Genomic DNA, 14,874 nt, shown 5'->3' with positions numbered 1-14,874 from the left:
CACTTTTAAGGAAAGATTTCTGATCATTAAAAAGGCAAGAATTGAGTCAAACAAGACAGTGATATGCTTTGTGTATCCTGTAGACAGGCCCAAACTGTTAATACTGGTTGGTTGGGTGATCTGGACTCCCCCTGTCAGTCAGTTGACTTGTAGCTGAGGAAGCTTCTGTTCAGGTCTCTTTCCTCACCACACCATCATGGAAATATCCTTTGTGGAGCTAAAATACTTTTAAATCTCTTTACAAATCAAACATCCTATCATTATGAATGATGTTGACCCAAATCGCTCATTTGTCTTTTCTAATGGACAAAGCCCAACGAGCAATGCTCAGAAACATCATTCCTGGGATGGAGGTACAGCTCAGTGTCCAGCGCCTGCCTAGCATGTTCAAGCTCCTAGGTTCCATCACCAGTACCACCAAACCAAACCAAACCAACAAAACGACATTCTTAACCTGGGATAAGTCTGTCTTAAAGATATTTGCAAGCTCTACAGCAGTATACTTATCTGTTGAAAAAAATTCCTTACTGAGTTCCAAAACAGTCACCTAGTCCTCAATTTATTACAACATTTTCAAGAAAATAAAATTGTCCTCAGACATTGATAAATCCAAATAAATACTTTATTATATAAATTATGTAGCACACTGTAGTTTAGTAATCTGGAAAGTAGAGTATCAAAAAAAGTAGAATATCAAAACAGGTGATTTCACCCATTGCTCCTTTTTTTTTTTTTTTTTTTTTGGCACTGAGGATTAAACCCAGGGTGCATTGAGCTACACCCCTATTTCTTATTTATTTATTTATTTATTTTATTTGAAGACAGGGTCTTCCTAAATTGCCAAGACTGGCCTTCAACTTAAAATCCTCCTGCCCTAGCTTCCGGAGTCACTGGGATTATAGGTGTAAATATCTGGCTAAATTTTCAGGCAAAATGCCTACTTTTACATCATTTTAATGAATTAATCAATTTACACCACCCACAATGCTTTAATGGAAATTTCCTCTGAATATATTGGTAGAAGAGGACCAGTATGTGACCATTCTTTAAATTTCAGAAAGAAAAAAATTTAATTTATACCAATTCTTTTTTTTTTTTTTTTTAATTTATTTACTTTTTTGGCAGACACAGTGTCTTTGTATGTGGTGCTGAGGATCAAACCCGGGTCGCACACACGCCAGGCGAGCGCGCTACCACTTGAGCCACATCCCCAGCCCCTAATTTGTACCAATTCTTAAGATCAAGTAGTGTTATCTTTTTATGTCAAGAAACCTGAGGTACTCAGCTCCAGTAAAATTGAGCAATGAATGATAACTTATCCCATTGTCCCAAATGTTCTCCCTAGTCCCATATTAAAGTGGTATTATCCTCGGGCCTTTGATTATAATAGCCAATAATTTAAACACATGGCATAAAATTATCTCAACCGTAGTAATTTCTCAAAACATTTTCATTTGTGTTTCTTATTTTTTTTTTCTTTTTTTACTGGGGATTGAACTTAGGGGCACTCAACCAATGAGCTACATCCTCAGCCCTATTTTGTATTTTATTTAGAGATAAGGTCCCACTGAGTTGCTTAGGGACTCACTTTTGCTGAGACTGGCTTTGAGTTTGTGATCCTCCTGCCTCAGCCTCCCAAGTTGCTGGGATTACAGGCATGGGTCACTGTGAGCCCAGCTCTAGGGGTTCTCTTGAGATGTATTGTGGAATGCCACTGTTCAGTTTTGATTAAATGAGAAAATCTATGTGAAGACTATCACATACAACCTTTACAGGAAAGAATCTTCCACAATGCTTACATCTCAGTAGGAAACTCTCTTTAAATGTTTGGTTCAATGTCATCTCTCAAGTGGGTTTAAAATAATTCACTTAAAAATATGTGAGCATCAAATTTCCATGATTTCTTTTCAAATGCAGTCAAATAATGTTTTCTTGGTGGAGTGAGGGGAATTAATACTGTCAATCTACTCAATCTTGTTAGCAGAAACCACTAGAGACATTGGAAATGTTCAACCTTTTCTCATGTTGGCTTTTTATTTATTTATTTGTAGCTGTAAACGGACAGAATGCCTTTATTTGTTTATTTTTATGTGGTGCTGAGGATTGAACCCAGTGCCTTGCACACGCTAGGCAAGCACTCTGCCACTGAGCTATAGCCACAACTTCTCATGTTGGCCTTTATTGCTTGAAGTTTTCTGTTTTGTTTTTTTTTTTCCTCTGCCATTTGTGGCTTTTTTCATTTTCAGTGTTTCAAACTAGTTTGTATATAAAGATTTTGAAGTTCCCAATCTCCCAGCTCAGAGGATTATTTTACAGTATTGAATAAGCACCATCTCAAACTCCAGTTTCAGTATGGTGTTAAAATTATATAACAAAATGTATGAAACATTGCTAACTTGATTATTTGCATGTATAATATGTTCACAAAAAAACTGTTATATATAAAATTCAATTAAATAATATGAAACAAGTTTTCAAAAAACACTTATCTGTATCCATAAAGTCTCCAGGTTTTGTACAGGTTATCTTTTTTTTTTTAACTTTATTTTATTTCTTTTTATGTGGTGCTGAAGTTCCAACCCAGTGCTTCACATGTGATAGGCAAGCATTCTACCACTGAGCTACAACCCCGTCCTCTACAGGGTATCATATGACTTGGGCAAGTTGCTTGCTAAAAATCCAGAAATAGCCAGGCACTGTGGTGCATGCCTATAATCCCAGTGGCTCAGAAGGCTGAGGCAGGAGGATTGCAAGTTCAAGGCCAGCCTCAGCAATTTAGTGAGAACCTAAACAACTTAGCAAGACCCTCTCTCTAAATAAAATATAAAAAAGATGGGGTTGTGGCTCAGTGGTTAAGCTCCCTTGGGTTCAATCCCCAGTACCAAAAAAATTAAAATTAAATTAAAAAATCCAGAAATACAGGGTCTATAGCAGTGCTGTGATCTGCCTGATTCCACTGGGGGAAAAATTATTTTAACGAAATTCCTTCTTAAGGAATCCATGTTGTAGCCTGGTGTTCTCTACTTCCTTTTCCAAGTGTCTGCGCATCATCTTGAATTTTGCCAAAAGTAAACAAACATCTCAGGAATAATATGAAGTCTTTGGAATTCAGATTCTTGTTTTACAACCATCATTGTTACTGGAGTCCTAGGCCAGAGGTATGACTCTGGAAAGCCAACATGCCAGTTCCAGTCACTTATCCAGAAAACCAAACAGAAAAGATAATGGTGAAAAGCATGAAAGGAACTTTAATTAGTGTAGCTATACTGGGAAGACCAGGGGAACACTCATCCTTAGCCCTGTCTTCAAAGGTCTGATAATGACTTCAAGGTTATATAGAAGGGAGAATGAGGGCAAGTGTTTGCAGAGTTGGAGGCTTTGCACAGCTGCCAAAGCAGGTGACCTTGATCTGGGGTGGTCTGGTCCATCATTATCCCAAGGTTGTTTAGATGGGGTCTTGTTGGCTGTAAGAAAGTTGCTGTTATCTGAAAGGTGGCTTCAACTCATCACAAGATGTTTATGGATCACCACAGTGACTCAGAGCAAAGGAGGGAGAGATGCCAGCAAAACTGAAGAGTCTAAGTCCATATCACAGGAGGCCCTTTTCATTCACAGGCCTTTGGCTCCATCTTGTTTTTTGATATTTCATCAGAGATCACTTACGAGTTTAGCGATTTTACTATGAATTCACCAAGATTCTGGGAATCAGTTCATCACAGCCAGAGGAAGAGGCTCCTATGCAAAACCTAGATCAGTAAGTAGAAGGGAGACTCCATAGTGCCGGAAAAGATTTTCTGCCTTAACTTCTGAGTGTTCCCTCTGCTTCTGCCAAAACCATGTGCTCAATGTGTTTTTCTTTCCTGCTACAAGTATCTAGTCCCAATCCAGCTCTGATCTCCTCAGCTGTTAGCTGACAATTCCTTGTGCTTGTGGACAACACAGAAAACAAATGCCTGGTGCTGGATTGATCAGGATTTAAATCAGGGATCACGACTGTGTGACATTTAGGCAAGTCATTTTGAAGGAGGACCCAGGCACGGACCTGGCCAATTCCATTTTGTCCCTCTCTGACTCCATTGTCTCTTTTTTCTTCTATTTTTCTTGCAATACTGAAGACTGAACCTAGGGGCATTACAATTTCAGTGAAAATGTTTATTTTGAGACAGTGCATTGCTTACTGCTTACTTAGAATAGACTGGTCTTAAATTTTTGAACCTCCTACCTCAACCTACAGAATAGTGACATACATACATATATATATATATATATATATATATATATATATATATATATATGTGTGTGTGTGTGTGTGTGTGTGTGTGTGTGTGTGTGTGTGTGACTCTCTTCCAGCATTACCTTGGATTCTGGGAATAATAGGCCTGATTGATAAGCATAGTTATGACAAGGGACCCAAACTATAGGGACAGATCATCCATGAGACTGCCCCCCAAAGTGGGTGTGATTGCCCCTAATGAACTGAGGCTTCCCCACTAAGCAAGAGTAGTCATTTCATGAAAGGAACTGAATCACCCTTTCAAGTGACCATGACCTTCCTAGAGCTGTGGAGCTCCACAGAGCCAGTCCTGAGACAACGATCAACCAGACCATGGTCTGAAGAAGATGACCTACTCTGCCAGCTATGAAAAACCCCAGCCTTGCAAACTGAGGCCTTTGCATTTGTTCCCCTTTAAGTTCTTGTGAGCCTCTTAAAGACAGATCTTTAGTCACTGAACCCTTTTATCTGTTCTTTCCTGCACAGTCATGCTGATTGAACTCCTTTCTTACCCTTCTTCACTGCTCATCTTTTTGATTGGCATATAGAGTTGGGAGACGGAGTCTGATATACTGGGATCCCTGGAGCCCAGGTCTTTGTCCTAGGATTCTGGTAACAATTTAACCTCTTTGGGACTCTGTTTCCTCTTCCCCAAAATAAAAGTTAATACAGGTTTCAAAAGATTATGTGAAATAACCACAACAAACCTGACACATAGTAATTGTACTCAACAAATGTTCCTCTCCACCCTATCCTCCTGATGCTAGATACTGAGAACTTTGATGATAGAAATGAAATAGAGTCACTTGAGTTCAAGTATACCACAAAACGTTGAGTGGGGCCTTCACTTAGGAAGGGAGACACAGCTCTAAGGGCAACAAAGTGTCAGGTTGGCTTGCTGGAGTAAAAGGAAGGAGCTAGTTTTACAGGCTGCTTGCAGGTGTGGAGTGAGGTTTTGGATGTTAATTGGCTTTAGGTGCACTTCAACCTGTGAGGGTACTTTAACTGAAGTATCCTTGCCTTGTGTTAAGGATGAGTTAAGTGAAAGTATCCTGGCTCTAATGGTGTGCCTGGTGATGTTTCAGGATAGATAAATGACGCTTATTTGGTATCTGATAATGTGAATTAAGTTGGGACCTTCTAACAGCAATCGCGGGCTCTGAGCCAAGGCCCCTGAGTGCATTTGCCCTTTGTCCCTACTATCTCACTCCTCCTGAACTTTCTACAAAGCACTTTCCACAGCAGTTAAAACTGTACTTAGCCCCTATATACAGGCCTTTGGAGGGAGTGATATCATAAACAAAGGAAATAGCTTCTTGCTCTTGGAGTGCTCACAATGTAATCCAGGACACATAGTCCGTGCCCTGACTGAACACCTGAATCCTGTGAAGAAAGCAGAGGAAGGACAGAGGGTACACAGAAGTAGGGACTGGGAGTTCAAGGACAGAGACAGTCTTCCTTCTTCTGTTCCTCAAATGCATGTGTTGTCCTGGCCAGGGGACCCACCTATTGGTTGTTTTTGTGTACGTCATCCCCACAAGATCGTCAGCCAGTTGAGATCCCTGCCCAGGGCTGAGCACCCAGATGGCTCGAGCCCAGCTCTGCCTTCTTTTCATGGCGCCAGCGGTTTGTTTGCTCCTCCTGGCCTGGAGACAGGAGGTCACGCTTGGTGGCCCCGCCCCGCCTTTTATTCCCGGGGTCCCCAAGGGCAGACTAGCACAGAAGCTGAGGAACTCCCGCCGCGCCCAGCTGTCGACGACGGTTGCCGGGCCACCTGCTGCTGCAGCCGGATTGGCTCCTCCCCCAGCCCAGGAAGCCCGCGCCTCCCTCCACAGCCTGGGGTGGCGGGAATTGGGTACATAGGGAGTGAGTGCACCCCCAGCGGGCGGCTGGTAGAAGGTGCCCGGACCGACAGCCAGAAACGTGTAGCCCTGGACCAGACTCTTCTAGCTTCCGGGCGGGCTGATCCCCCAGAGAGGGGGAGGCGGAGTAGGGAGGCGCGAGGGGGCGATCCTCCGAGAGGGAAAAGGGGGTAAATGCGGTGATCGGCCCGCGCGGAAATGGGAGTGGAAGAAGGCGCCAGACAACCTCCAGGAGGGACAGTTCCAGTGGAAAGGCGGCGGCTCGAGAGTTCCCGCTCCCACTGTGGGAGCAGGCGGCTCTCGCCTGGCCCCGCCCTTCCAGCAAGCCACGCCCCCGAGGCTTAAATTGCGCTGCCGCCCGCGCAAACCCCATTGCAAGCCCCGCTAAACCGCGCGTTGGGATCCAGCTGAGTGGGTGCTGCTTTCGCGTGACCTCCGCTCGCCGACAGAGTCGCCTACGGTCTCGTGTTCTCTCTGCAGCCCGGTGAGCGCAGCTCCAGCCCTGCGCCCGCCACACCTGCCCATTCCCGCTAACTCGGCTCTGCAGACTCTGCGCTCCCCGCTCTTTAATTATCTCCTCTCCTCAACCTAGTTTGTAGTTCTTATTGTCCTCCTGTGCTTTTTCTTTATCCCTCTTCTGTTGCCCTTTTCCCAACTCCCTTTTGTCCTTTTCCTCTTGCGTCCAGTTGGCTGTAATTTAAGCCTTTTGTTATTTCCCCTCAGCCACGACGTCCAGCCTGCCTTGAGTGGGGGTCCTCCGGGCCTCTGTGATGGCCAGGATGTTCCTCCCCTGGGGGCTCCAGGCCTTGTGCCCGAAGGGTCTTTCCTGCTGGGAGAGGCTTTGAGCTACTTTATCCCGGCCCACTACCAGCCGCTCCAGGCCCCTGGCAGCCCAGATCTGGACCTTAGCCAACCCCAAAGAGAGGGACTGTCCTATCATGACCCCCCTCACAGTACTCCCACTCAGCAAGTCCGCTGACTGTTGAGTGATACCAGCCTAGGGGACTATCAGGAAAACAAGCCTGCAAGAGAGCCAAGGTTTGATACTAAGCAGACAGGAGAGAAAGGACTTCTAACTTGATCCCCCACCCCAGCCTGTGTGTGCATCTAATTAGTCCCTGGTTGCCTGGGTGGAATGGGCCCCAACCCTCTTCCCCCAGATCAATGACTGAGTGGGCTTTTGTGTCTTAGTCAGGTGGTCCTTGCTGGGGTGTGGTCTTTTAAGGTGGATTTCTCCTTTTAAACTTTCTTCCTTTGCCCTCACCCACAGGACACATAGTATGTCCTTTAGGTGTTTCGTCTTCCAGCCATTTTCTATGGAAAACCAAGGGGATCGGGCCATGATAGCAGTTGGCAACTTTGAAGAATGGGACGCCTTTAGAGAAGCTTGATCTTCGAGGCCTCATCCTGAGACCTAAGCAAAGCCGGGTAAGAGACCAGGATAAGGGAGTGGTCTCCTATTGCCTTTCTGCCCTGTTCTTGTGTCAGCAGCATATTGACAAAAATAATTATTGTTACCACCCAGGTGAAGTGGCTCTTCACAGTTCATTGAGCACTTTCATCATCCTTGATCTCCTCTAGCCCTTAAGCCAACCTTGCCAAGCCAAGGATGGTAGTCCCCCTTTTATAAAGGAGGAACCTAAGGCATATTCAATGGCCTCAAGTCACCCTGGAAATCAGCAGGAGAGCGAAGACAAGAATCTATTGTTCAAACTTCTTATTGTTGACTCTAGCTTTTGACTATCCCTGTGACTGAGATTAGTAGTCAAGTGAGTGTACTTTTTGAGCTCTGAAACTGTTACTTTTTATCCTGGGGACTACAAAATATGATTAATTCTAGGCCTGAGTTTTACTAACTGTTCTTATTAGGGTTTTAATACTTTTGCCACTATACCCACCCCTCTCATCAAAGACCTGACCTTTGGCAAACCCAAGTCAGCATTCAAAATGGCAGCTGAGCCCCTGTCCACTTGCCTTTGAGTTGGGTAGCAGCTAGCCTTCTCTGGCCTTCACAACACCCTGCAATCCAGTTGGAGTGATAAGACTCTCATATCTGTTGCTCAGAGAAGGTACATCAGCTGCCTGATCCTTCTCAGAACTGTTTGATTGGCATGAGAAAAGCTTCCTTGTGAAAAGTCCTGTCTGTGCCTGGGGCTGAGAAAACAGGAAGAAAGAAATGACAAGTTGGGCAGCAATGCAAAACAGCATAAGCTTTGGAGCCAAGAAATGTGCTTCCCAAGTTGCCTATCTAACATAGAAGTAAGTGCAGCTGCCTCACAGGGCAACTGGGAGGTCTAAGTGAGCTAATAGAGTGCCCGAGGCAGTGGAGCACCCTCTGAGGGAATGGAGTATCAGCAGGAAAGCTGGGGAGGCAAGGAACTCTATTAGCCCATTCTGCCATCTGAGCATCAGTCTCACTGAGCCTCATGTGGTCAGACTCCATGGCAGTGTGAATCAGGTCAAGCCCTTTCCCAGTAGGAGTTTTTGAAGCAGCTGTTTTGGTTAGCTGCATTTTGATTTCCCCATTTGCCCCAGCCATCTGAGGTGACTCAGGAGGAAGAAGCTGGGTGAGCTCTTTCCCTGGGTCACAGGCAACTCCCACAACATCCTCCTTTACCTCCTGAGGCCCAGAGACAGGAGCAACCAATCAAGCTGAGCTCAGAGCAGCTGCTCCTGTGTAATCAGGGAAGGAGAAGCAGGTTACCCTCCCCCTCTGGGGTGCTGGGCTCACTTCCTCCTGGGGCAGCAGAGGAGGGTGGTTTTCTAACTCTGAGAACAAAATGGAGCTCTTGGTTTCCTGTATCATTTTTCAGAGCTCTGACTTGCACCTCCCATCCCTACTTCTCTTGTAGAGGAGCAATCCACCTATTGAAGGAAAGTGTAGGCCAGGAGGAGCCCGGCACTCTGTTGCTTCCTCTCAGGCCTGGGAATTGCCCAACATCCTGTAAGACTCAGCTTACCTGGCCTAAAGTCTTTTCTGATCACCTCTCTTCCTTACCTGTTTCCCTGAGAAGTTATTTGTCCCCTTCTTTGCACAGCAGCTAGAATCCCCTGCCCATCCTGGTGCCTGAAAATAAGCCCCCTCCAGGGTGAATATTGCCCCCTGTGTCTCAGTGAACCAGTGCCCAATAAAGCAGGCTTGTTGAAGGATGATTAGAGAACCCAAGCTGTGTGGGGGCCTGGAAGGATTGAATTAGTCATCTCCTCCCTTCCTTTTCTTCTCTTCAGTAATTTCAGACCCACAGGAACCTCTCTTGCTTAAAAACCTGGAACATAAGCCTGTAGGTCTTTGCTTGTCAGGTCGTGGTCTGGCAGAAACCTTTCCCTCCAGAGAGCTCCATGAGCAGAAATGTGGAGCAATCACTGTTCCAACAGACCAAGAGTGGGGTCAGTGGCTGTCATGAGGTAACACTGGGATCACCGGGATCCTGACTTCCTGAAAGAAGCAGGAGGGAGTCCTTCACAACATCTGAACTCCTTGGGCCAGAATTGCTTCTCTAGCCCCTACTTGAGTCACTTGGAAGTTAACTCCTGTTTTCCCTCCTAGGGCTGCTGAGTCTTGCTTAGGGGATTTGTTGGGAAAGGAAGAGGTGGTGAGCAGGGAGGGCCTGAGGGTACTGGTGCTGATAGGGCTTCTCTCCTTTTGGCTTAGATTCCGGCAGAGTTCCTTTATCTCGTCTTGCTGATTGAAGGTGCCCCCTTCTCCAGTTCTTCATCTCCTGGGAGATAGCAGGAAATCAGAATCATGGTTGGGTTCAAGGCCACAGATGTGCCCCCTACAGCCACCGTGAAGTTCCTGGGGGCTGGCACAGCCGCCTGCATTGCAGATCTCATCACTTTTCCTTTGGATACTGCCAAAGTCCGGCTGCAGGTGAGGGAATAAGGCAGAGGGAATAAAGCGAGGCTGCCTAAGGGTTCTAGTGGTATCCGATCTGCTCCCTCACGCAAGGCGGGTGTTTGGGAACATAGGAATGGCAGGAGATGGGGAGGCAGCCTGTTTCTATAGCTACCTGTCTTGACCTTGCAGATTCAAGGAGAAAGTCGGGGGTCAGTACGTGCTGCAGCCAGTACCCAGTACCGTGGTGTGCTGGGCACCATCCTCACCATGGTGCGCACTGAGGGCCCCCGCAGCCTCTACAATGGGCTGGTGGCCGGCCTGCAGCGCCAGATGAGCTTCGCCTCTGTCCGCATCGGCCTCTATGACTCTGTCAAGCAATTCTACACCAAGGGCTCTGAGCGTGAGTGTGCAGCTGGACCTAGGCCTCTGGGTCTTTCCTTTATTTTTTCCTTGCTGATACTTAGTACATGTAGCTGAAGAGCAATTGCAGGCCCCATGATCCCTACAAGGGTCAGAGGAATGGAGAAGTGGAAGGGACCGTAATTCTAATGATTTCTAAGGACTTGGGCTATGCCAGGCTCTGAACAGGGCACCCTCCCATGACAGTTTTCATCCCACCCTTGTAGTAAGTAGAATTGTTGCAGTGTCATAGATGAAGAGGCTGAGCCTTGAAGTGGGGGGCAGGACTCAGGCAAGGGCACACAGTGGGGAGCCAGAAAACATAGCAGGATTATTGCCTCCAGGGCCAGCTCTCCTGCACTTCACCTCTGTGACATGCCCTGGTAACCCTCCATTTCACCCATGAGGAAACAGAGCCCAGAATCACCTGGTAGGGAGTAGATCTGGGCTGAGAACCCAAGTCTTAGGAGTCCCCGTCTATCAAGAAGCCACTTCTCTTGCCTTGGATTCTGGTTAAATGGAAACAATTCTGACTTCTCTTAGCCATTAAGCAGGTTAAATGAAGTGTATTTTAAAAGAAAGCCCTAGGTCCCATTTCTGTCTTACTCCTTGCTACACCCTAGCAAACAGTAGACACAATGATATGGTGTTTGATGTGACAAGATCTTAGAGCAAGCGCTGGTCTGGACCCTATTCCTGAAAGTCAGACCATGTGACATGGTTTGAGAGAGGAGAGAGGAGGTGAGAAATGAGGGCAAGCCCAGCCGGCCACTGACACCATGGTTCGCCCACAGATGCCAGCATTGGGAGCCGTCTCTTGGCTGGCAGCACCACCGGTGCCCTGGCTGTCGCTGTGGCCCAGCCCACAGATGTGGTCAAGGTCCGGTTTCAAGCTCAGGCCCGTGCTGGAGCTGGTCGGAGGTACCAAAGCACTATCGATGCCTACAAGACCATCGCCCGAGAGGAAGGGTTCCGGGGACTGTGGAAAGGTGTGTACCAGATGTCTCTCCTTCCCCTATCTTCCTCCCCTTTCCCTGGTCTCATGCAGGTTCTCCCTGTTGTAGGGACCTCTCCCAACGTTGCTCGTAATGCCATTGTCAACTGTGCTGAGCTGGTGACCTATGACCTTATCAAGGATGCCCTCCTGAAGGCCAACCTCATGACTGGTAAATTAGGGTGGATGGTGCAGGAGTGGGGTGGGGGACTGGTGGCCTAAGGCCACATCTTTTCATTCTGTTTGCCCTTTGCCTGTAGAGGGAGTTTTATTTTGTACTTACTCTATGGAAGCTAATGGGGATGAAGATCTTACTTGGCACCTTGAGGAATTGAGGCAGGATTGACAAAAGGACTTTTTAGGTTCTCACAATGGAGTCTCTTTTGACAACCATGAGCATCTTAGTTTTTTCTTGATTCTCTTGCCTCTGGGATGGTGGGTGAGGTGTGCTGAGTCCTTGCCCACTGCTCCTTGGCAGATGACCTCCCTTGCCACTTCACCTCCGCCTTTGGGGCGGGCTTCTGTACCACTGTCATCGCCTCCCCGGTCGACGTGGTCAAGACGAGATACATGAACTCTGCCTTGGGCCAGTACAGCAGCGCTGGGCACTGTGCCCTTACCATGCTCCAGAAGGAGGGGCCCCGAGCCTTCTACAAAGGGTGAGCCTCTGATCTCCGAGCACCAATCCCCAATTCCAGGCCTTCTAGCAACCTGTACCTATCACAGGTGGGAGGGAACCACCTATAACGAAGTGTCTAGGTATTAAAATGAGGACTCAGGGCAGGGGGTGCTACTCAGTGGTAGAGGGCTGGGCTATCACACATGAGGTCCTGGGATTAATGGCCAGCACTGGGGGTTGGGGGAACCACAGGGTGGGATCTTGCTCATAGTCATAGCTGTGGGCTCAATTCACTGAGTCTTCCTTGGAATAGAGCGACCAGCTCGGATTGGATGCGAGGGCACAGTGGGAAAAGCCAGGGATGCCCCTGTGACCTGTTTTTTCTCTCTTCTAGGTTCATGCCCTCCTTTCTCCGCTTGGGCTCCTGGAACGTGGTGATGTTTGTCACCTATGAGCAGCTGAAAAGGGCCCTCACCACTGCCTGTGCTTCCCGGGAGGCTCCCTTCTGAGCCTCCCCTGCTGCTGACCTGGCCACCTGGCTTTGGCTTCTCCTCCAGCTGCCCTGCTTCCCTTTCCTCCTTCCCTCCCCCACCTCTTCCTTCTGCTTCTCTTCCCTCTGCCTCCCTCCCTGCTCCCACCTTCCCACCCCGTCTATTACCTTATCTCAGGACGCCTGGTTCCAGCTAGGATCCCAAGCCTTCATCCCTTAAGAAATTCAGCCTGACTCATTGTCCTTACCCCCAGCCAGCCTGTCACCCATAAAGCAAGCTCAACCTTGGTGTCTCTTCCCTCTGTCATAGTGCTTACCAGAGGTCTTGGTCCACTGGACCCTGGTGGGTTGGGGAGGAGCCACCTGACTTCAAAAAGGAATGAAACCCACCTTCCACCTCCATGGGGGCCCCTAGCCCATTTTTCTTTCCAGACCCAAACTCTGGGCTAAGGTGGCAAGTGAAGAGCAGCCCAGAGAGACAGCAGTGGCTTAATCCTTGCCTCCCCATCCCTTGCTGAGCCTGGTGACCCAGTGCCTACCTTCCCAGCCCCCACCTGGCTCCAGGCCTGTTGTCCTGCAGGGTGAGAGTACTCTGTCTGCCCTGCATCTTCTGTACTTCCTGGAAGATTTAGAGGACCTTGGGAATGATAGATGCAGTGGGCTTATTTTATTATTTATTACAAACGGCAAAACCAGCCAGGCACGGTGGCACACGCCTGTAATCCCAGCGGCTTGGGAAGCTGAGGCAGAAGGATCATGAGTTCAAAGCCAGCCTTAGAAAAAAGCAAGGTGCTAAGCAACTCAGTGAGACCCTGTCTCTAAATAAAATACAAAATAGGGCTGGGGAGGAGTGCCTGGAGTTCAATCCATGGTACCCAAAATAAATGGCAAGCCCAACTCTCCAAAATCATAGACCTTGACAGAACAAGTGGGACTACCTCCCACCCTCCCCGGTCACACCCAGAGGAGGAACTGTTCTGAACTGGACACAGGTTGGGTTCAGGTTGCAGAGCAAACATCCTGCTTATGCTTGCCTGGGTTTGGGGCTCAAAGTGTCACCCTCTCCCCAGACTAGAGATACCAAGGAGATGTTGACAAGTCAGGGCTTTGGCTGCACAGATGTTTCAACCTCTACCCTCAGAGGCAGGAGAGCAGGTAGGCAGTGCTACTTCTGTTTCAAAGGGTGAGGAAATGAATTCCCAGCACAGGTCTGGGCCTTTAGAATTAAGTCACCCAGGTGTCTGAGGACTGAGACACATTATGTTGATAGACACATGCAGTCAGCAGCTGAGCTAGGACTAGGACTCAGACTCTCCCTTGCTAGACTCTTGCCTCAGGCACCAATGTGGTCCTTAGGGAAGTGTGCTTGCAGTATGAATCCAGGCCCAGAGAATGAGACCGCCCTTCTTTCCTCAACCTAAAGCAGCTGACACTTCCTGTCCTGATAAGCCTGTAGGTCAGAGCCAGAGGTTAAGCCCCTCTGCTTGGCCAAGAGGTCCAGGATGTTAGACTGGTTTCTGGACAGGGAAGAGGGCCCAAGATTCCTCTTACTTCCCACCTTCTGACAAACTGAGCTGAGGTCTCATAGTCTGCAGGAGGGTCAGGGTTGAGTGCCATTAGGCAGCAAGCAGAGTGAGCCTGCTAGGAGGAGTGGTACTGGCAGAACCTGGTGAAGTAATCTGCCCAAGGAGGGTCACACACCTGGGATTCCAACAAGTGTGTTTCACTCCCCATGTACCTTGGACTTGCCCGGAAACGCTTCCTGGAACCCTGGCCCCAGCCTGGGGGCTGCTCTGCTGCAAGAAGTTGACATAAAGAGATCTGGCCACTGCCCTGTGTGCCCTCACATTATCCTGTGAGGTGCGCTGTTAATTGTTTTGCACTGGAGGAAAGGGACAGCTTGCTGCCCTAAGCATGTCTGTCCACAGAGCTAAACAGGCCAGCTGGGGGTGAACTGCCTCAGCTGCTTACTCACCAGCCTTGTGCCCCAGACACTGGGGTGAACACAAGGCTATCAGACTTCTGTATAGTTCTGGGCATGACCTTGGAATGACAGCTGGAAGAGGTGGCAGGGATCACTGGAAGACACAGTAGGCCTCAGTAAAGCCTGTAAGATGGCCTGTGATAAGCCTGCTTTACCTGATTCATAGGCCACAGAGTGATAATGGAAATCTCATAGAGGTCTATCCCTGGGCCCAAGACCAGGCTTCATCCAGAGCCCACCATAAGGGTCAGAAGCAGCTGTCCTGGAGAAGGCCCTGCCCTCCCTCACCCCCCCAAGTCTTGTACTCAGAACTGAGAGACAATTATGACACCCCTCCACCTAGGTCCTGCCTCAGAGGGCAGTCTTCCACTCCATCTGGTTTTCACAGATGACCTGCAAGATGCAGGTTGTAACA

General features: G+C 48.1%; 1 protein-coding gene across 1 annotated transcript; it reads left to right on the top strand.

The window, feature by feature from the left end:
* Nucleotides 1-6,363: 6,363 nt before the first annotated feature.
* Ucp2 (uncoupling protein 2) lies at nt 6,364-12,763 on the top strand. Its single transcript, XM_005323184.5, has 8 exons — nt 6,364-6,619; nt 7,406-7,563; nt 9,788-10,006; nt 10,163-10,373; nt 11,167-11,361; nt 11,437-11,538; nt 11,845-12,025; nt 12,380-12,763. The coding sequence occupies exons 3-8, from the start codon at nt 9,881-9,883 to the stop codon at nt 12,492-12,494; spliced, it is 930 nt and encodes a 309-aa protein (XP_005323241.1). The 5' UTR covers nt 6,364-6,619; nt 7,406-7,563; nt 9,788-9,880; the 3' UTR covers nt 12,495-12,763.
* The last annotated feature ends 2,111 nt before the right edge of the window (nt 12,764-14,874 follow it).

Source organism: Ictidomys tridecemlineatus, chromosome 4 (assembly GCF_052094955.1).
Source record: "Ictidomys tridecemlineatus isolate mIctTri1 chromosome 4, mIctTri1.hap1, whole genome shotgun sequence".
Lineage (NCBI taxonomy): Eukaryota > Metazoa > Chordata > Mammalia > Rodentia > Sciuridae > Ictidomys > Ictidomys tridecemlineatus.
This window is presented reverse-complemented; position numbering and strand designations above follow the sequence as displayed.